This window comes from Archocentrus centrarchus, chromosome 19 (assembly GCF_007364275.1).
Source record: "Archocentrus centrarchus isolate MPI-CPG fArcCen1 chromosome 19, fArcCen1, whole genome shotgun sequence".
NCBI lineage: Eukaryota > Metazoa > Chordata > Actinopteri > Cichliformes > Cichlidae > Archocentrus > Archocentrus centrarchus.
Window position 1 is genome coordinate 3,120,351 of NC_044364.1, and position 21,532 is coordinate 3,141,882.

General features: G+C 42.8%; 1 protein-coding gene across 1 annotated transcript in view; it reads right to left on the bottom strand.

Moving 5' to 3' along the window:
* The window catches only part of cacna1g (calcium channel, voltage-dependent, T type, alpha 1G subunit), a 304,885-nt gene that overhangs the window by 82,960 nt on the left and 200,393 nt on the right, over nucleotides 1-21,532 (bottom strand). Inside the window, 9 exon segments of the mRNA XM_030755883.1 lie at nucleotides 1,290-1,413; nucleotides 8,114-8,214; nucleotides 9,245-9,424; nucleotides 9,600-9,746; nucleotides 9,748-9,789; nucleotides 9,791-9,946; nucleotides 11,469-11,650; nucleotides 12,555-12,648; nucleotides 19,900-19,965. Coding sequence (XP_030611743.1) covers nucleotides 1,290-1,413; nucleotides 8,114-8,214; nucleotides 9,245-9,424; nucleotides 9,600-9,746; nucleotides 9,748-9,789; nucleotides 9,791-9,946; nucleotides 11,469-11,650; nucleotides 12,555-12,648; nucleotides 19,900-19,965 — 1,092 coding nt within the window.

Below are 21,532 nucleotides of genomic sequence, written 5' to 3' on the forward strand. Positions count from 1 at the left end.
ACCACGCAGGCCAAACTACAATCAGGGAGTGGAAATTGATTCACAATCGGCTCATTAATTCAGAACAACCCACACAGACAAACAAATAGCATCATGCAATGACCACCCGGGGTAAATGAGGTCTGTAGCAATAAGCATCGCAGCTCACAACTGTAATGACTGCTCGTTCTGTTGTTTCAGGCCGCTTGCTGCGTCATTCATTTCCATCTCATTTCAATAACGACCTCTGGGTGCAGGCCGGACACGACGGCCACGGCAGGAAGCTGACAAAATATATGTGCATCTGAAAATACCGCTCTCTGATGTGAATCGTGGAGCGGCTGCTGTGCTGGATTTTGCACGCATATATTTACTTGCGTGTGTGCGCGCAGACGTGAGAGGGGAGAAATCAGCGCTCGGATATGTGTGTGATCCTTCTGCCTTGATGAGAACGGGCGGCCTGTGGGGCAGCCTCCATTTGTTAAACATCTCCTTTCCTGGACATTAGCCACGTACGACAGCCCACGGATAATTGAATCAATTACAATAGCGCTGTCTCCTCCGTGTTTCAGTCGCAAAACAAGCAGAACGCAGCGTTCCAGCGAGACCGAACCGCAATTAGGCTGGTCTGTGGAACACCTCGCTCAGTGGAGGAAAAAAAATAAATCCAACAGTGATAATTATTGTGTTTATGCATGGCAACGACTGGCTGTGTTCTGCTGCTATTGCTGGAAAGGACACCGAGTTAGATGTGTGTTTGTGTTGCTGCAAGGCATCCAGCCGGTCTTCTGTTTGAAGGGAATGGCGCATTAGCTAAAGAGTGATGGTGTTGATGATGTAATGCAGTAGGTACAGGGGTATAGCACAGATTACCCCAAAGCTGTTGGCAGGAGTGATTCCCTGCTAACACTATGTTCCACTTCATTTCTCTGCATGGGGGGTGGGGGGAGGCGCTGTGGCCCAGGAGGGAGAGCAGGTCATCTACTAAATGGAAGGTTGTTGGTTAGATCCTGCTCCAGTCTGCGTGCAAAGAGTCCTTGGGCAAGATACTAAACCCACAGTTGCTCGTGATGCATCAGAGTGAATGTGTGTGTGTTGGATAGAAAGTACTTAGATGTAGAGAAAATGAAGCATAAGCCCTTTGAGTACTCGAGTAGAAAAGCGCTTTATAAGAGCCATTGATTCATTCATAGAGCAAACTACAGTTCTGACTCTTTCCACGTGTGTGTGTGTGGTGTGTGTCTGAACAGAGGATGGACTTCATCACATCATTGCTTCTTATCTCCTCTCAAACACGTCGTGACACTTACAGCACTTCTGGAATCGATTCCAGGCCTCTCCATGGCGATAGTGATGCAGTTGAGGAAGATGATGACCAGCACGACGTGGTCAAACATCTTGTGGGTGATGATCTTATTGCACAGGATCCGGAACCTGACAAATAAAAAGGCAGAAAACAAAAAAATGTAAATTTTGTGAGCGAGAAAATGGGCTTCACATATAGGACGCACTTAAATAAGCTGGTGTATAATAAAGTTTGTGATTTCCTTTAAAAGGAAAATAATTTCTTCCAAAACATCCACATTACAGCCAGTCAATGTGACAGTGTTCATAAACACTTGTTGTTGTATATTTAATTTGTAGAAGAAGAAGAGTCCTCCTTCCCCGAGTATGCTGTGGCCAATTGAAACCTCCACTCGAGGTGCACATCAGCAACTGAGATTACAGCAACTGCTTCAACTAGCAACACCAACCAGCACAGATAAACAAATTACTGCAATTACAGTCATGGCCAAAAGTTTCGTCAGTGGCAATAATTTGTTTTTCCACTTCAGTTTTTATTTAGATTATTTTCTGCATGTTTTTATGATGTAGTGAAGAACAACTGCAAACATTTCAGGAGTTTCAAAGACTTCAAAATAAATCAAATTTTGTCATGACTGCCAAAACCTCTGACCCCGACGGTCCCGTTAGAGCGACACCTACAAACAAACACAGCGACTCCTGGAAGTGAAGTTTAAACATTTATTAGATCATCTGCCATAAAAACAAGGAAAACACAATATTTTAGAAATCTGTCAAAATGTGTTTAAAACTAAAATTATATTATTGTTATTCAAGCAAATAAGAAGCTGAATTCACATTTTTATACCCAAACTCTGAAGTTAGAAATTATCAAGCATAATATTCAATCACTAAAACTAATTGATCTGTCCAGGGATTCAAGTAAATAACTGTAATTTGTATAAATAAATAATAATAATGTGCTTATTATTTTTTTCTTTTTTTATAAAATAATTAAATTGAAAATTCATGGATAACAACAATACTTATACTTTAAGTACATACTAGTGTATTAATAGTGGTGGATTAACCATTATAGATACACAAAATATTATTTTGGTAATTAACAATACTGTGAATTAAGGGCAGCTGTGGCAAGTTTTCATTGGGTGGTGGTCTAATCAAATGGTTAATAAATAACTGCAGCTACAGCAATATTTGCAACAAACACGGCAACTTAACCAGCTACTGCAACTACGACAGCAGCAAAACCTGTAACAACAGGTGGCATCTCCTGCAAATTCTCCAACAAATCAAACTACATTAATACCTGTAATTACAATAGTGACATTAAACTAAACCAGCTGCTGGAATTACAGGAACACCTGTAACCAATCACAGCTACCACAACTACAGCAACACCCACAATGGAACATGGCAGCTCCTGCAACTAAACTAGCACTGAAAATACAGCAATTTACAACACCAACTGTGCAACTAAACCAGTCACTGCAGCTACAGAAACAGCTTTCACTAAACATGTAAAAACTGTAGTTTGCACATAAGTTATTACAGATATACTGTATTAAAGTGCATGCAGCTTCTAACTGTCACCAGCTGAAGTGGAAGTGATATGATTTTGGGATGGTTTCATCTGTAACAGTGCATCACATTTTATAAGCTCTTCAATTACGTTCTGTCTGGGAAATCTTCATATGTTCCAGTACTCTATAAATATTGGAGTAAAATGTGCAACATTTCCCCTGAACTGCAGTGAAGTGGAAGTTTTAAAGTGGCATGAAATGGCACTATTCATGCTCAGTCAAGGCATGTTCTATAAAACCTGGAATAATACTGCATTTATAAGAAAAGAACAATCTCATTTAAATTAAGAGCGCTTGTCTCACATACAGTAACTCTGTAATGAAGCACTGTAGATTTAGGAGTCATTAATTATGCCTTACTTTCATTACCCGACATGAAAAGGTTCTCGTGGCTTTCGGCTCATGACAGCAGGAAGAAAGAGGGAATGCTTGTTATGTATGACAGTGGCAGGGATTAAACTGTGCATCAAATCCACTTTGATGGCTTGTACATAAGCGTACAGCAGGGGACAATATTGTAAGGCTCAGATCTGGATTTCAGGCTTTATTTAGCAATACAGACATCAGTGTGTCAACACTTGCTGAACTGTGTGTGTGTTATTCATTGTTATACAGACTGGGTATTTAATATCTGTGTGCATGAGCCTTAATGATAAGAGTTTGTGTGTTTTCCTCAAGTGTGTAGCGGCTCCGCCGCTCATGTTTGAAGAGCTTATTGTCTGGATGTGAACTTTCATGTCAAAGTCAAAATAACCTCTTCTTCCTCAAAATACACACACGCAGCAAAAACCTCAGGAAAAATGCCAATGCAAGATGAAGTGAAAATCCTCCGTTCAGAGCTCTGAACACTCACTGACATCTTGATGTTTATACGAAGGGATTTTTGACACGAGCTTGAAGCTTTGGCCCGAGATGATATTTACTGACCTTTTGAGTTTCTAGCATCAAAAATTTGTAAATGACAGCCGACATAAATGGACTTATTTACTGCAGTTAGTTTTATTCTTTTCAAATGTCACAAAGTGTGTCTGAAAACTCTCATGTAACACTTTTAAAACTGAAATGCTTTTTTCCCAGCATTTTATAAATAGATCGTCTCAGTTGCGTCCCTGCTGTTTAACGTTTGATTTTTTTTTTTTAGCTAGCCTTATTTCCTCAAGAGGCTTTACCTTATGCTATGCTATGCTAACATTGCTAATTAGAATGTACTATAAATAAAGGTTAACAGCGCTCATTACTCCATCTTGTGGTACAAATTGGTATTACACAAATCTTTGACTGTTCTGGATCATTGTCCTGTTGCATGACCAAATTTCGCCCAAGCTTTAGCTGTTGGACAGATGGCCTCGCATTTGGTTTTTGCCAACATGACGCTGTGCCACTGTGGCCAAACATCTCCACTTTGGTCTCATGTGTCCAAAGGACATTGTTCCAAGAGTCTTGTGGTTTGCTTAGATGCAGCTTTGCTAACCTAAGCCATGCTGCCATGTTCACGGAAGAAGCTTTCTCCGGGCAACCCTTCCAAACAAGCCATTCTTGGCTGGTCTTTTTTCAGATTGTACTGTCATGAACTTTAACATTTAATGTTGTTGTACAGGCTGAGTAACTGAGGTCTGCAGACTCTGAGATGTAGCTGTTGGGCTTTTTGCAGGTGAGCGCAGCATGATCTGACTTTGGGGGTGAATTTGCTGGACTGTCCACCCCTTGGAAGACTGAAACACTGTGGTAAACACACCTGAATGCTCCAGACCAGCAAAGTGCAAAAAACGTCTGCAAGAGGTGCTCACATTTAGTGAGGGATCAATGAATCAAGAGCATTGATCAGCAGCATCTATCTTCTTAATACATATGGAAACAGTAACGTGCACTTCCTGTGAAAACTCCCTTTATTCATGACTTTAGAAGTTTTGGACATAAAGTCATAGCAGTTTTCTCACATTCTGCCTCGACCGGTGCAGCAAAAAAAACAAACATTTTTTTCGCATATTGCAAATTGTATCCATTGAGTATTTTATTCCTTTTCTTTTACAAATTGCACTCAAGTCTCAGAATTCCCCTGTCATTTTTAACAGTGTAGGTAGGTAGACTGGCTGGTTTGCTTACATTCCTCTGCCTTAATTTTATCAGCAGTACTCAGGCATGACCTCTGTGTAAGCTAAAAAAGGACAAAATCCACTTATACTAATTACCTCAGTCGTTCTTCTGTGAATTCCAAAGGAAACCACAGACATAAACCGCATCCCTTCCTGTGTGCTGGATTGATTGCCTTCTGGGAGAGAAGCTGACAGACCGCTGGGAACAGTTAATGTTGTCTTCACCCTGCATTTTCTTGATAGTGGAAAGTAGCATCAGAGAAACACAAAAAAGCCACACGTCATTGCTTTACTTACTTTACCTAAAACCCTCCCTGCTGCCTGTTTCCTCTATTGTTGTCTGTATCTTACTATCTGCTGACGTTCCAGTTCTCCCACAAAGTGCAGTCCTGCTTCACGTTTCATCACAGTCTGTACGGGGTACCACACACACACACACACACACACCACCACACGCCCCTCAGTGAGCCTGCACTCTCTGGTCCGAGCAGACCACTGTTCTTACGGTGAACGCGTCTAATCGCTGTGACTGTATCTCAGTATGCCTGCATGCTAGCCCACTCCTCCACTCATTAAAAACTTCCCCCTGCAGTAATTATCAGTAGCAGCAGTAACAACAGCGAGACAAAAGGCAGGTTGAGGTGAACTCGGGTCCGTGTGAAAGCTGCTGGAGTTCAGGCTCCTGCCGTGCTGCTGTCTCTTGATTGATCGTGAGCACAGGCAGGCGTCTGCGGTGGTTCAAGGCCAGAACGGGCGCCACGCTGAAGCCCGTGTCCTCAGTGTCACTCTCAAACCGGCCTGATCTCGCATCCGCTGCGACTGAAAGCCAGCTAGAAGTTCGGTTTGAGTCAAGATCCTTCAGTTTTTCTTACTACTCCACAGGAGCAGACTACATGCAGCTTTTCTTATTAACCTTTTCCAAATTATAAATAGCAAACAACAGAGACGAGAGCCATCCACATTTTGAAAAGGACTCAGATCACAGATGCCACTGTGCATGCCTTGATGTGAAACAGATGAGAAAAATTATTCCTACTAACATGGATTTATGCCAGCTTTCAATCTTATTCTAAGCTGATCTAACTTTCTGTTAAACTGGATTAAAGGATCACCTGTTGCTCACTTTATGATGTTGAGAGAAACCTTGTGATGAATCGAATTCAGCTCAGTTAAAACAGTACAATACTGCAATATGACTAATACACAGTATGTATTACTTACTGCTTGGTTTTGTATTATTTTATCAAAACCTACATGTTGCTCACGTTTAGCAGCAAGCCCCTCAGTAGCTGGCATTTTACGCCATCTGTTGACTTTTAACATTAAACATTTGGGAGAACCATCCTCCTGCTACACTCATAGTGCACTTAGAAAGTGTAACCAGGGTAAGTAACAGGTGTAAAGCAGCTTTCAGAACACCTTGTTATTAACGTCACCTGCAGCAGTTAGGTACGCTGCAGTCAGCAGCTGCTGCTCTTGTCTCGCGTGTAGAACATCCTCGTGTTCACAAAACTATCAATATTTAGATACATTTGTTTACGTCATTACGCGATTTACTGATGGTAACAATCAAAAAATCACGTGACATGATGCAAAAGTTGTGATAGGGTGATAAGAATGTGGCTACTAGCCAGCTTGTGTTTGACAAGCTGCAATAATTTTAGCAAGCCACGGATACAATTAGCCTGTAGCTGTAACCTTCTTTTTCCCATTCATTTAAGTACAAAGCTACAGAGCAGGCATTTTCTGCCATGGTTCTACAATCGGGCCCGTAAAGCCTAAATATTGTCTCTGTTCAGCTAAAGATAAGGTGCATACAAACTATCTTACTATTAAGTCAAAGAGTTATGAGAAAAGAAAGAAAGAAAGAAACAAACAAGCAAGAACCCCCCAAAAAAAAATAAACAAAGAAAAGAAAAACAGTATTTCTAACTTATCATAAATAGTAACAATAAATAACAGGTAATAAGTAATAATCCTAATCCTGTCAACAGTGGCATCGGTAGGTCTAACGGTAGAGGGGAGCATCCCTCGTGCAAGCTGAGCTGGCTGTTTACTGGTTGGCTTTCCCTTCACAAAAATGAGGTTAATAAAATAATTATATATATATTTTGTCGTTTAAAATGTTAATAAACCAAATTGATCAAAGTCCAGCAGTAAAGAAAAATGATCTGAATGGCTTGCCACCTGTAAAAAAAGATTTTGGGTACATGTGCATCGTGAGGTTGCCTGCTATGTCAAAATTGCTGCACAGCCCAGTGCTGTGACAGACCTGTGCTGTTAGCGCTATAATTGATTTCAATTATAGGAGGACATAAAATATACGCACTAAATAAATACACAAGCTGAAACCATTACCCAAGGTATGGTATCTTATAGATTTTGAATAAAAATGATTATTTTATTTTACTGAGTCTTTAACACTGTCCCTCAGGCTTCTGTCCTTTACTGACTGAATTCAATTCATTCCAGCTAAAGATTAAAACAGTCGTGACGGCTAAAATGTAGCTCCCGCTCTCTGGTGTGTTTTGGGATATTTCATTATGTTGCATGTGTTGTGGCTGGGGCAGCAGGCTGGGGTCAGCGTGTTGCTTAGTGTTGCCTTCGCAGCCACATCTTACGAACAGAAACCAGAGACACGCGGATCAAAGCTCCAGAAGGGGAGGAGGAGTGGAGGAAAGAGGGGGCGATGAAGAAGGGAGGGCAAGCGACAGATTCTGCACGTGGCCGAGATAACATGCAGCCTCGGTTGGAGGAAACTCCCTTCCTCCCTCTGCTCCTGCTTACTCACCCCCTGACATGGCAGAAATGTGCAGATAAAAGAGACTTCTGATGTGAGAATGTAGGACGGAAGAGGAGCTGATATAAGAAGGGGGGGAAAAATGCTACGCTCGCACTGCGGTGAAAAACACTTTTGCCATTTTAGTCAGCATCACGGGATGTCCAGTCAGGCCCAATGGTAAGACTCGTCTCAGTCTTTTTTTTTTTTGTAGCAATGATGGCTGCCACAGTAGAAAGCTGTTCATAAGCATCTTCTTTGTGGAGCAACAGAATGAATATGTAAAATACTTTTATTACAGAAAAGAACCTGCAAAAATAGAGGACAGTGCAAAGATGCAGAAGTGTGGAGGTAATCAGAAATGTGAATATTACCTCGACTCTGAAGGGAAGAGGTAGAGCGACCAGGTATCTCTCTGTTTACACCACTCTGGCTGTTTTTTCTCCAGCCAGCGAAACAGCCTGGCAAAACGACCCTGCATAGAGTAAAAAAGTGCACAGTCCATTTATTATTCATATGCACACGACTTCCTGTTACACGTAGTGAGGCGCAATCGCATTCAACAGATTCTGAAATATATTCCTAAAGACGTGGCTTGGTTGATATGTATCATATTTAGCAATGGAATAAACAGAATTCAATAAAATAGGTAAGAGTTAGAAAGATGTTCTGGGTATAAGTGCAGGGCCATCCATCCATCCATCTTCTTTCGCTTATCCGTGGCCGGGTCGCGGGGGCAGCAGCCTAAGCAGAGAAGTTCAGACCTCCCTCTCCCCCAGCCACCTCCTCCAGTTCATCCGGAGGAACCCCAAGGCGTTCCCAGGCCAGCCGACAGATATAATCTCTCCAGCATGTCCTGGGTCTGCCCCGGGGCCTCCAGATATGCCCAGAATACCTCACCCAAAAGGAGGCATCCTAATCAGATACCACCTCAACTGGCTCCTTTCAATGTGGAGGAGCAGCAGCTCTACTTTGATCCCCTCCCAAATGGCTGCGCTCCTCATCCCATCTCTAAGGGAGAGGTCAGCCACCCTTCGAGGAAGCGCATTTCTGCCGCTTGTATTCGCGATGTCATTCTTTCGGTCACTACCCAAAGCTCGTGACCATAGGTGAAGGTAGGGACGTAGCTCAACCGGTAAATCGACAGCTTCGCTTTTAGGCTCAGCTCCCTCTTCACCACGACAGACCGGTGCAGCATCTGCATCACCTCCCACAGGATACCCTGAGGGATGCAGTCGAATGCCTTCTCCAAGCCCACAAAGCACATGTAGAGCTGGTCCAGCATTCCACTCTTTATCCTCTCGAGGATGTTCGAGTGTGCAGGGCAATATCAATATAAGTAAGTTTTCTTTTAATGTTTTTAAACTAACCTATAATCAATTTGGCCTTTGCTTAAAAATCTAATAACAATCAGGCCAAAATGTTAACTGGTTAAACAATTATCTGGCCTTTGACCTGCTAGAAAATCGGTCATAAAGAACAACCCCATATGCAGAGCGACTGACCAGGTTAATCTCCTCCTCCACGTTCTCGTCTTCAGTGTTCTCCTCCAGTGAGACGTGTGTGGGGCCCAGGGCTGATGGAGATCCCTTTCCGTTGCAGTCACTGTGTTCTGGGGGCCGTAAGTGGCTCAAGGAGGGGGGCCTGGAGCTATGCATGCTTGCTGAGCGGTACAGGTAGGGCACCTACACGAGGCAAAAAAAAAGGTTATGCATTTATTTTATAATGTTGGTTTGGAGACTGTAATATTTTTAGATTTATTTGAACATTTTCCACAGCCATTACACTCCTACTCGGTTTTCATACTGTCCATCAACCTTAAGGCAAAGGTTTAAACTGATAATGGCTGCAGGGGTCTACCTGAAGCAGAGCATCCGGGGGCAAATCCATTGAACTCCGAGTCTCCACGGACTCCATCCTCCTGTGCCTGGGCCCTTTCTGCGACTGGGACATGGAGTCAGTCCTGGCCAGGGATGTGTCATCTTCGTCCATCAGTCCACCTCCTGCTCTCTGCTTCTTCTCCGCCTTCTCCGTCTTCTGAACTTGAGCCCACCCTCCCCAGACAGAAGCGACCGTCGCTCCCCGGACTGTCTCTTCTGGCGTTTGTATGACGGAGCACGACCCAGGCTGTTCCAGCTGGATCTACGGCTTGTCCGGCCACTACCAGAGCTCCATGGTGTATAGGGAGAAGAGCTCCGGACACTGGCCTGGAACAGGAGGGCGGCAACAACCAGGAAGGAAAAAAAAAAACAACACAAGAAGAACTGCGTAGTAAAGTGTTAGTTTTACGCCTTAGTCCTTTGGTTGTGTTGCTCTTTTTCTCAAAGCCAGCTGAATAAATTTGACTAGGCTTTGCTGCAGGTGAATTTAAGTGAGATTCACACTGACAAACAGACAGGAGCGAATGTAAGATCTGAACTTAATCTGGTCATCAGTTTGTCAAATAAAGAGTGGCAGCAGTAGCAATAAGATGAGTGTCAGACTGGCGCTTCATTAATCATTATGACCTCCACTCATCAGTACGGCATACACTGCTGTCAGACACACACTCTGGAGAAAGCAGCATGCCAGGAGCGGTAAATCTTGGCACTTATCACCTACACTGTTGCCAACTTAGCAACCCCCCCCCCCCCCGCGACTTTTTTCCCCAAAAAGCAAATAGTGACAAATTTGCGACTTTTTCCAGTGATGTCTGCGACTTTTGATGATAAGCCAGAAACCTGAACCTGAGTACATACAGCCTTCGCACTTTGGCATCGCCCGGACCTCGCTTCGGCCTTTAGCGACTTTTGAGACAGCTGACGAGTTTTCTTCCACAAAAGTTGGCAACAGGAGCCCGGATAAAGGAGGAGGGTTGAATGTAGAGCTAGCAGTCACACCTCACATAACAGTGTTTTCGTTAAATTTGATATTCTAACATTAAATAATACATAGCAAAATTGATTTATGTAATGTTGGTCTGGGAAAAGCATTAAAGTCATGAAATTATTTCATTTGTAGCTCTAAACATATTTAACATTTTTCTTCACTTTTTGTCTCTCCAAAGATGTTAATCCTCTCTCCTACAGCCTCATTACAACTACATGCAAATGACCAATTATGCAAATTAGGCGATGATGTCATACAGCGACTTGTAGCAACTTTTAGGACAGCCAATAGCTACTTTCCTTACTGAGGAGTTGGCAACAGTGATCACCTAACACACATAGTAATGATAGCTATGTGGCAACTTGGAGCAGGTTTATTACTAAGCAGCAACTTCCAGGGTTGAAAAATGAAGCCAAAAATGATACTTCCTCTAAAGACCACATGAGGCTGGCTTCAAAGTGAACCAATCCCCACAGACTTCCATTTTAAAATACCAAATTTAATAAAAGCATGTTTCAAGACCAGTAGGTTTTGGTCTCTATCGTTAATTTATGCCTTCATGACAACTTGAATAAAGCAACATGTGGGTGCCAACAAAAAGACATTCTGAGGAGTTGGCTGTTAAGCCTTCTGCTAAATACATTCTGTTTTAAGCCTGTTTTAGCTAGCTAAAATTAGTCAAAGCCTCATATATTGCTAACTAAGCGAGCTAGCCTTTAACTGGTAGGTTTTAAAACTGCAGTCAACAAACCAGTGGGTGATATCACAGTAGCTACATATGTGTTTGACATATTGTCTATGGTTATTATATGAAAACTGCAATGTGCTTTTGTTTGTACATGAAAATAAAAATACACAAACCGGTGATTTGTCATAGCAGGCTGGGTCGGCAGAACTGCTGCTGCCTCGACGAGACTCGTAGCCCAGGTTGGATTCACCTCCCACGGGCAACTTTGGTACGGGCATGGGCGTGGCAGCAGTGTGGGTGATTAGCGGTGGAGTCAGGTTTGACTTCAGGTCCACGTGGCCATTTACAGGCACTACTAATAGAAGAAAAATGAATGAAGAGGACAAAAAAGGCTTCACAGCAGTGAATGAACTTGATAAATTGAATAAAGACATGAGGAAGAACAGGAAGAGGTGAAGATGAGTACCACTGGGGTACACCCTTAGTTATGCAGTACCTAAAAAAAAAAATAAAGTATGCCTCTTACTGTTATTGAGCAACATGGATATTTCAAGAGGGCATTAATCTTATGGGATGCGTGGGAGAGAATATTATGTTTGGCAGCAACACAAATGCATGTCGTGCGGAGGGGAATGCAATTTTAATAATGCTAATTCCTCCGTCTTCGAAACTTTATCCGAGGCCTGGAAGATGTTAGGCTCTTCCAGCTATGTAAGCAGTTTTACACAGAGCATTTGAAGGGGCTGAAGGGAGATGATACAGTGCATCTGGGAGCTGTACTCTATACATATAGCAGTGTATCCACTGGGCTTTTCAGTCTCCACCAACAGTTATTAGCGGGGATGGTATGAGGAATTATGGATGAAGCTGTTCTGCCGACTTGATGTTTTGCAGGGAGGCAGCCAAGCGCGTGCCCACTGAGCGCGGTCAGAAGCCGAAGGACAAAAGACTGAGGACAGGAGACCGCAGACGTAGAGCAGGTGGGGGAAAGTTTGCCTTAGGCCTAACTTGCTGCTGTATCACAAACCTTTACATACATTTTTCAAGAAATGCACCAGTGAGTAATCTAGTCGAATCCAGCAAAGATTAGAGAGGAAAAATGCCAGCAGTTAACAATGCAAACACAGATGGTGGATTTTTGAACAAGTGTTTGTAATAGGGTTTAAAAGAATCACACAGGCTTGAATTTAATTGTTCCCATTGCTCTAAGATCAATATATGTTGCCTGTGTACATACTGTGTGGATGCACATGCCTCACCTGCAGAGGCTGATAAATCCTTCTTGCTGCCGTTAACATCCTCCATGCTTCGTGCGAAGGAATCGATCTCTGAACATGATTTAGAAGCATCACCCTTGGCACACAAAAAGCACACATACGAAGTGTTACAGGGGAAAAAAAAACAAAAAAACACCTGTGAAAATATAGAGTTAAGAGAAAGCAGGTGGGTTGAAGTTGCCTCTAAACACAGATCGCTGCTCAGCTATCTCTACTTTCAGGTTTACATCAATTCAGATTCAGATCTGATTGCGGATCAGTCACTATAGAAGCAACCTCTCTTTGTAAGCGGGTGGGTGGGGGTGTGGTCTTCGTGCTCCCAGAGGATGGGCGTTCACAGGTAACAGAGAGCGGGTGAGAAAGGTGAGTGGAGTAAAGTGTTGGCATGCACGGAGAGGTGAGAGAGTTAGAGGGGAAACCACACTGAAAAACTTGGAGCTTTTCAGGGAGAACCTGCTCAGAACAGGAGCTCAAAACTCTTCTGACTTGCTGTGAGTCATTAACAGCTGAGAGCTTCAGTGTGGTTGCTGGGTCTACAGTTTTCACAAGTACACACAATCACACAACACTCTATAAAACACACTCCACTGCAGCTTATCTGTAAATCAATGACACAGTTTGACTTTTATCAGAACAACGGGAGAGATTTTCCCTTCTTTTTCCCTCTATCACCATTCCAGACAGTCACGTCGAAATGAGTCTGTCACACATTTACAATCTTTCGCCTCGTCCTTTCAGCCTTTCAACGACTTTTTTTTACAAGCTTCTAATTACTCTCTTCTAGCCTCTGCCACATGCTGCTTCCTATTTACAAATCCACTGCAGTGAACCCTCAGCATCCCTGCTTGGATTTGTTGTGCTACACCGGAGCCCGAAGACTCCATTACATGTGCGAAGTGTGCTGGATTAATAGATGCCGACCCAGTGAGTCAGACCTCTGCGGTGGCAAAGTGAATAAACTGTGTGCAGAAAAGCCTCAGACCTAATCACCATGCACCTCCTTTTGAACTAACAAATGACTTTCTGATCCTTCCCATGAGGATCTAAGAGAGACAAAGTGGGAATGGATATACTGCATATGTATTTGTTACTGCGGGTATGCCATCTTTGAGACACCAATTTGCACTTAAATCCTCTATTGTGTACCTCAGACTGATTTCTGGCGACCTGTGAAGACGAGAAAATTACGCTGTTAGTGAACAAGCAGGCAAATCCACTCGAGGGCTTCTGCAGGTCTTCTATTGTTGCCTTGCTCATTACAGTCCTGCATGTAGAGTGCTTCGTTTTTATGTCTTGCAGCGGGAAACATGAAGCATCTGAAAATATGTTGTAGTTACAGTAGGAGCCATTTCTAAAAACAGATATCTGCAAATGACTACACTGTAGCCAAGATTTATGGTAACTGGGTTGTCTCCAGGTACTCTGACTTCCTGCCTCAGTCCAAAGATACACGTTAGCTTAACTCTAAACTCTAAATTGGTGTCACTGTGGGGATGAATGGGTCTCCATCTATGCGTTGGCCCACTGATGGACTGACAACCTGTCCAGGGTATACCCTGCCTGTCGCCATCTGACAGCTGGGAGAGCCTCCAGCTCCACTGTAACCCTAAATTGGATAAGCAGGCACGAAAATGGATGGACAGATGGATAGAAACTTTTGCAGCAATCTCAGTGATATTAACCAAGGAAAGTTATTCTCTAAAGTGATGTATTCTGTGACTGTACTGATCCAGTGGTTCAAATGTAATGATTTTTTTCCCCCCAGATTAAAAATATAGTTTTCTTGGAGATAGTTAGAGAGATGAGGAGTGAGCTCCTGTATTTCCCAGGGTTTATTTAATGGACTGTTAACATCACTCCGCTCTACACCCTTACAAAGTTTTACCAGAATTCATTCAAACTTTTCGAGCCATCACGTTTGGCATCCTTTCATTATATTGTGTCAACATTATTTAAATAATCCCATTTAAGGCTCTTCCTTAATTCCAGTAGTTTAGAAGGTGCCATAAAGTAATAGTAGTAAGTAAAGCTTCCTTATTTCATTTCAAGGGTCCAATCTGCAGCCCATTATGTTAAATTTGTCGCAGAGTCCCATCTTGAAGCCTTTCCAGTCAGGTTTTGAGGTTAAATCGCTCTGATTGGTTGAATTGAATTTGCTGGCTTGCATGAACCAGCAGCGTTTTAGGACAAAGAGACTGAGGCTAACATTCCTTTAGCAACGCTCTCAGAAACGTTTAAACAGAAGCGTTACACCGCAGACAAACCGTCACATATCCACCAACACACAGACGAACTGCTAACCAAACACAGATCCAACACCCACAACAATTTATCACCACATATAAATTTAAAAAAATCTGTTTCAACTGCTGCAGGAGCTCGATTCCCACAGGGCTCATCAACCCACTTGCAATCAATCAGAAGGGACAGCCGTGATAGGACAAAGCCAGTGGAGCACCAGCACTAAGAATGGTGTTTGTGCATGTCCTCTCCCTGTGTCTTTCAGAGGTGGTGGTGGGGTTATGTGCGCTCCTGGTCTTGGTTTTCCGTTCTGGGAGAGCAGTTATTAGCTGGGAGCTTGTATCTGCAGCCTCTGTTTAGTGTAAAGGTCGGTATGGCAGAGTGTGTGTATGTCTACTCACAGAAAAAGAAAGTGAGGCAAGGGTTTCCCTGTATTGCCTTCGAGGTGTAAGTATAATGACCTGGCAGGCCAAGGTGAGGAGCGCTGAAGCAAACCTGCATTTTATGCTTTCTGAGGCACAAAAGCAAAACGATGGCCTAAAGGAATCGACTGAAGTTCTAAAAAAATGAATTGTTCCCCAATTTGGCCGCTGAGAGAAACATCAACATCCACGAGGCGCTCCAGTTCTCGGTGCAAAGAGCAAATATCGTGGTTTCTGAGTAGATGAAACAGAAGAGGCCAGGTTTGCATATAAAGTCAGTAAAAAGATATCTCACAGGCATGGATAGACCAATTTGTCACTGGCAGCACACAGTGAGGTCAACAAGACTCATCCCTGCATGTTCTTAGCTTTGTTTTTCAGTTTTTCCAGGCTTTAATCTTCAATGATTTCATCACCGTAGGGAGATGAAAGAGTGAGACGATAAGAAAATAACTCCTGGTACGTTCTGATGGAATATTTGCTTTGATTTCTCTCAGAACATATCTTACAGATCATTTCTGGTGCTTTATAATGAATATGCATCATTGTTCTATTTTTTGCTACATGACATCTTTCTGGTGCATTGCTTTGCAGCAGATAAGGTGAGGCTGCTACATTACTTTATTTTGTTATGAAATAACCCAAAAATGTCCAAAAGCAACTCGTCTTTCCTGTATTAATCATTACTTGATTGATGATGGCCCTAATCTGGTCTGATCGAATCACTGTATTGCAGTAGCATAACCTGTGATATATCTACAGGTGGCACTAGCAGGCATATATAGACAGAGCAGCTTAAAAAGCACAATCCTCCACAAACATGTCAAAAAAGCGAGCTTAAGCCCTAATCTTCAGATTATTGTTTAGAAACTGGAGGAAACTGGCAGCTGAGGTGAGGAGCTAAAGTCAATAAAGCTACCTCAAACTGTGAGGGCCGATTACTTCCAGCTCAGACCTGATTTAGATTTGACAAATTTCCTTCTCTCTCTCTCTCGGCTTCTATCCTCAGTTGCATTTACTTGTCTTTCCTAACATGTACGACTCTCTCACAGGCAGGTATTAATTGGTAATGTAGCTGTCAAAGGAAATCCTCTCAGAAAAGCTCCAGACAGACAAAAACTTCACTTTACAAGTATGGCTTGAAAAGGCAGCGTCACCTCCAAATGGATTACCATCAGAATGAGCAGTCAGCACAGAATCCTTTGCAGTTTTTAAATGTTCATTAATATTATTACTTAACAAGTGGTGTGTACTTTTGGCATGTTGGTGCTATGTAGGTTTCACAGGGGACAGGAAAGGTGGGAATAATAGCTTTAAAACTGGGGTGGGTGTATGTGTGTGCATGTGTGTGTGTGTGTGGGGGGGTGGGGGGTGGGGGGGGGGGGGGGGGGGGGGGGGGGGGGGGGGGGGGGGGAGGGGGTACTCGAGGGAAATCCCTGGTCCTGAAATTGGTTGTTTGGATAGGTTGTTTACACTCTGCCACCCCAATTTTGGCACGGTGTTGGGAGCAGGAGATGGGCCAGACCAGGTCTGCTGCTGATAGCCGGACAATAATAGACACCGGCAGCACACGAGGGAGCTCAATTATGCTGCTTCAAAAAGGGTGTAAATGGGAGGCAGAGGGTGGCTGTTGATAGCAGGAAGTGGAGTAATTGTTTATGTGTGTGTGTGTGTGTGTCTCCACAACATGTGTAGCCTACCACAGGTCTTTGAGACTCATCAGACAGAATCAGATTTACTTGCACCTACAGTGTGTGTAATGCAACACTGAAACACTGCTCACATCTTCTATTGCGTGCGTGACAAAATTCTGACTTCAAAAACATTTTTTTTTATCTATTTTTTTTTTCCAGTCTGTTTCCTCAAGTTGAAACCGCATTTATTTATCTTTGGCAGTTTGCAATGAAAATGCCTCAACTGAATACTAACATCAACAAATTTAGCTGAATTCTCAATTATGTTTTGAGAGAAAACAGTATTTTCTAATTTTTGTAATCAGTACTTTTGTGCTTTTTCAGGAACAGCTGCGTTCTATTTGAAGGCCACCGAATGGTGAAAGCTGTGGGTGCAAAAAGTCTTCTGGTCCTGTAGGCGTCTGTGGGCGAGTGGCTTTGAGTGGGTGGACTCAGTCACTCATTTTGGGTCACACTGAATAAACTATTAAGTCTATTTTGTAAATTGTGGTCATACAGCGTTTCCGAACGAAGGGTTATTTGTGCTATGAAACCGCACACTCACTGGCTAATGCGTTGTCAAAAACAAGTCGTTAGCACTTGGTTTCACAGTCAGTCCTCGTAACGAGGGTGGAAACGCTTCAAAACGGGACTTAAGAACCCAACGGGTGACATCACGGTAACTCCCTCCATCTTTGATGCTGTCTGTGGTGCAGACCCATCAGGTGATCCGTGTGTACAAGATTCACTAAAATCTGACCAATATTGTAGAAGGAGAAGTGATTCTTGTGACCTGTGAACAGAAGGTCGGAGGGACGACGGGTGTCGTGTCAGTTTATGACACTTTTATGACTCTTTTATTCCAAGGTATCTTTGTCATGGTTCCAGGGTTTTATAATCCATTTGTAGCATTTTCAGTTATATTTTTGGCTTTGCTTCTTTGTGTGTCACCTGCCCTCCATTTGTGTCTGTCAGTTACTGTAACTTCCTATTTTTGTTCCCTTTACACTTTCAGATCGTATAACCTGCTCTCTTTAGTTTTACTCATTAAAATATTAGTAAACGTGGGTGCCAAATATTATGTACTTGGAAAGAAATTAAACCCCAAAAGAGCAAGTCAGTCGCTCACAGGTACTGAAAGAAAAGGGGCAGAGCAACAAGTTAGAGCTTCAAGTAAAAAAAAAAAGTAAATCACTGCCAGAAAGAAAAAGAAATCAAATAATACACAAATCACAGAATAAAAATCACCTTACAGGACTTAAGGGGTCCTGTAGATGAAAAATATGCACAATGTAACCAAAATATACAGTGTACAAACAGCACCGACTCGACCATTACAGCAGACTCCACTCAAAATCTGCATGTCATGCCTGGGACCTGCCCCCAGTAAGCTCTTGAATTTTGACCAGCTCAGAGCAATCCAGAACGCTTATCTAATAGAAAAGTCCTGGATCAGCTTGGACGGCATTCAAGTTTGCAAAGTTAGAGGACCTGAGGACAAGACTCACAATCATCTGTTTTTTAAAGGATTCATTTCACTGAGTGTAAGAACTTCCATCCTCCCCCTCCAAACCATTTATTAGCTCTCATCCTTTAGTCGGGCTCGACTTATCTGGCAGTGCCGGGGCCTCCCATAAAGCCAACGTTTCTCCCTCATACCCCTCTCTTCTTCCCTTCATCCTCCAGCCAGATAAAACAGGAACTTGGGGGAGGGGGTGATTTTTGGCAGAGCTGGTGCATCATTCTTATCTGGAGGCCAGAAAGGAAAAACAAAAAAAAACGGGTGGAGGGCCGCTGAGAGGTGAGCATTTGAGATGAGTTTTGATGTGGAGTCTGCTCTTTAGATAGCACAAGAAAGTAAGAAAACAAACTCGACAAAGACGGTCTCTCCTGTACTCCACACAGCAGTCACTCAGCACTGCTCTTAGTCTCAACATCATGACATCATGCAGGAAGCGGGTTTGAGGACTTTTAGATGATGCGACAAATCCTCTGGCAGCCATATTGGAGGACTTTTGCCGTCAGCCGCACAGACGGAACGTAGCTTTCTACGCTCTTCATTCTTACGCTAGTTTCAGAACGAGACGGCTTGTTTGGCAGTGATGAAATCAATCACAGAGAATTAGTTATCTTGTTAGAGTTGTTTTCCATCTACTCCTGGTTTTAGTGTAAACCACAGCTGACAGACAATCTGTGGATTTTCCATATTTACTGTGAAAACACTGAGTCAGCTGTAATTGTCCCATGATTCACTGCAGGACTTTCACAAAGTTGACAAAAGAAAGGAGAGACGTTGTTAGTGTAAACTGTTATGATCTTTTACATTTATTCCCCTTTTACTTGACCTCAAATCTGACTACATTACAGCCTTATCAAAAAGAATTCTGCACCATTTGATCAAAACATTTCCTACTAAAATTCTCCTTGAGAGTCTAATTATCCCCCTGCTTTCCAATCAAAGAAGCAGATATTTTCTAACACAGTTGCTCATCTTATGTACTCATAATTCACCCGGGAGAGTTTAATGTCCATTCTAGCCTTGGAAAAGCTCCCACTTCAGTACTCTGTTGGATTGGATTGGCAGCAGCGAACATCTCAAAACTTCTGTGAATAAAATTTAAACTACATCTGCACGACCGGGAGTCATCGGGGGGAAAGCCTGAAAGTAAATTAGTTTTTTAAAATTTGGTTACAATGTCCCTTTAAGACATAAGGAGCAAGCTTCATTTAGAGCTGCTTCTTATTACTTATGCATATTAAGATTTTTAATGAAGTAAGCAAAATGTTAGTGCAAGAAAGCCACTATTCATCAATCGATTGTTAATGAGCGGCACTTCTGCAAAAGAACTCCAAGCTGTAGCTGTGAGGTCTAAAGCATCATTGTAAAGCCTCTGTAAGGGGGGGACCGGGGGGGGAGGGTGCGAGGAAGGGAGAAGCCAGTTAGTCAGTTACAAGGAAGACGGGAAGGCAGAGCTGCAGAGCTGTACATACCCCTGAAACTACAGGCAGCTGAATGAGGCTCAGCTGGGCATGCAAGTCCTCCCGCTTGGCCACTTCCTATTAGTGGAAGTGATTGGTGCAGCCGGACAGGAAAGGGGGGCACACACAGGAAAAGAGGCACAGAGGTGAGAGGTTGAATCACAGCAGTAGACAAGAGCAGAAGGAGAGAGTTATAGAAGATTCAGCCTGTTTGAACATTTACACTTTACCATGCGACAGACATATCAAAGCAGCTGTCCTGGATCACAGTGCGCAGCCGCGAGCTGCACATGTGCACTTCAGCAATCCGAAAGCTTACGAAGTCAGGACTGCAGGACGGAGGTGAAGCACAGCCATGTTTTACCCTCCGGATGGTCCGCTGATGTTTTGTATGATTAAATCATTTGCTCAGACAGCAGATATGAAAATGATCCTCATATAAACGTGACCCTACAGTCATGACCGTGCAGCAGAGCTCAGCACCATTCGGGACGCGTTCGGGAAGCATTCCTCAGTGCACGTTTGTGCTTTGGTGCAAAATGCATGTTTATTGTCACAGTGAGAGGTGCAATAAAAAAGTACAAAAACACTTCAGTCTTCCTAAAAGCTCTCCCTAAGGAGAGAAACCGGTCTGGTTGCATTCTCTGGACACATCAAACTTGACAAAAGGACACGATGAGAGAAAAGGGCAGACACCGAGAAAGAACAGGAAGATAATGATGATGGTGATGTGCAGGGTAAAGGAAGGAGTTAAGATAATAAAAGATGATATGCATAATATAATTTTCCCTCTGTCTTTATTTCCAAAGCAATAAGGTCATTAGAAGTAATACACTTCTCTGTATGTGTGTGTGTGATTTGGCTCTAACGCCGTACATGTCTCCTGGCTTTGCTCACATCATTCAAGTGCCCGTTACCTAGCAACCCTGACGCAGGGAAAGTTTGGTTGACTAAAAATAAACTTCGTGTTTGCAGAAAAGGATGTAAAGCTGAAAAAACGGGAGGGAGAACTATGCCGGCAGCTCTGCAGGGACGCAGGAGGGCAGAGGGGGAATACGGGAGCAGAAAGGTTTCCTCATACAACTGCAGGCTGAATACTGTACTGTATGAGCATGCACTTGTTTTTCTTTAACATTAATTTTCTAGTTCAGTTAATATTTATTCACATTTTCAAAATTACATTAAAGGCAAACAGAAACCTGACTTCTATCTTTCTGTTGCAAACGTACAGTAAGCACTTTTTTACAGTATTAGTTCTACATAACATCAGTTAGGTAAGCAGGATGCCCTTTTAAGTTGACTTTGTAAAGTCACTTACACAGGGTGAAGGTCACACAGCAATATTAGCATTCGTTTGCAACTGTTTTCACTATGATTCACACTGTTGACTGTTTATTAAACACTGTTTTTGTCCCATCGACTCCTGAAAGAGAAATCTGCCTCTTAAGCTGCTCAAAGCTCCTCTACACTCACCTGTTAGAAGCTACCTGTGTGTCATTTACAGTAAAGTGCCTTTTTTATGCTTCACTGAATCGTAGGTCAGTGTTAAGCCGCTTGGCAAACAAAGAAACAATCCTCTGAAAATGGTACAAGGACTGGACTGAAAATGAGTTAAAAAAACAGGAAGCAAAATATAAAGAAATGA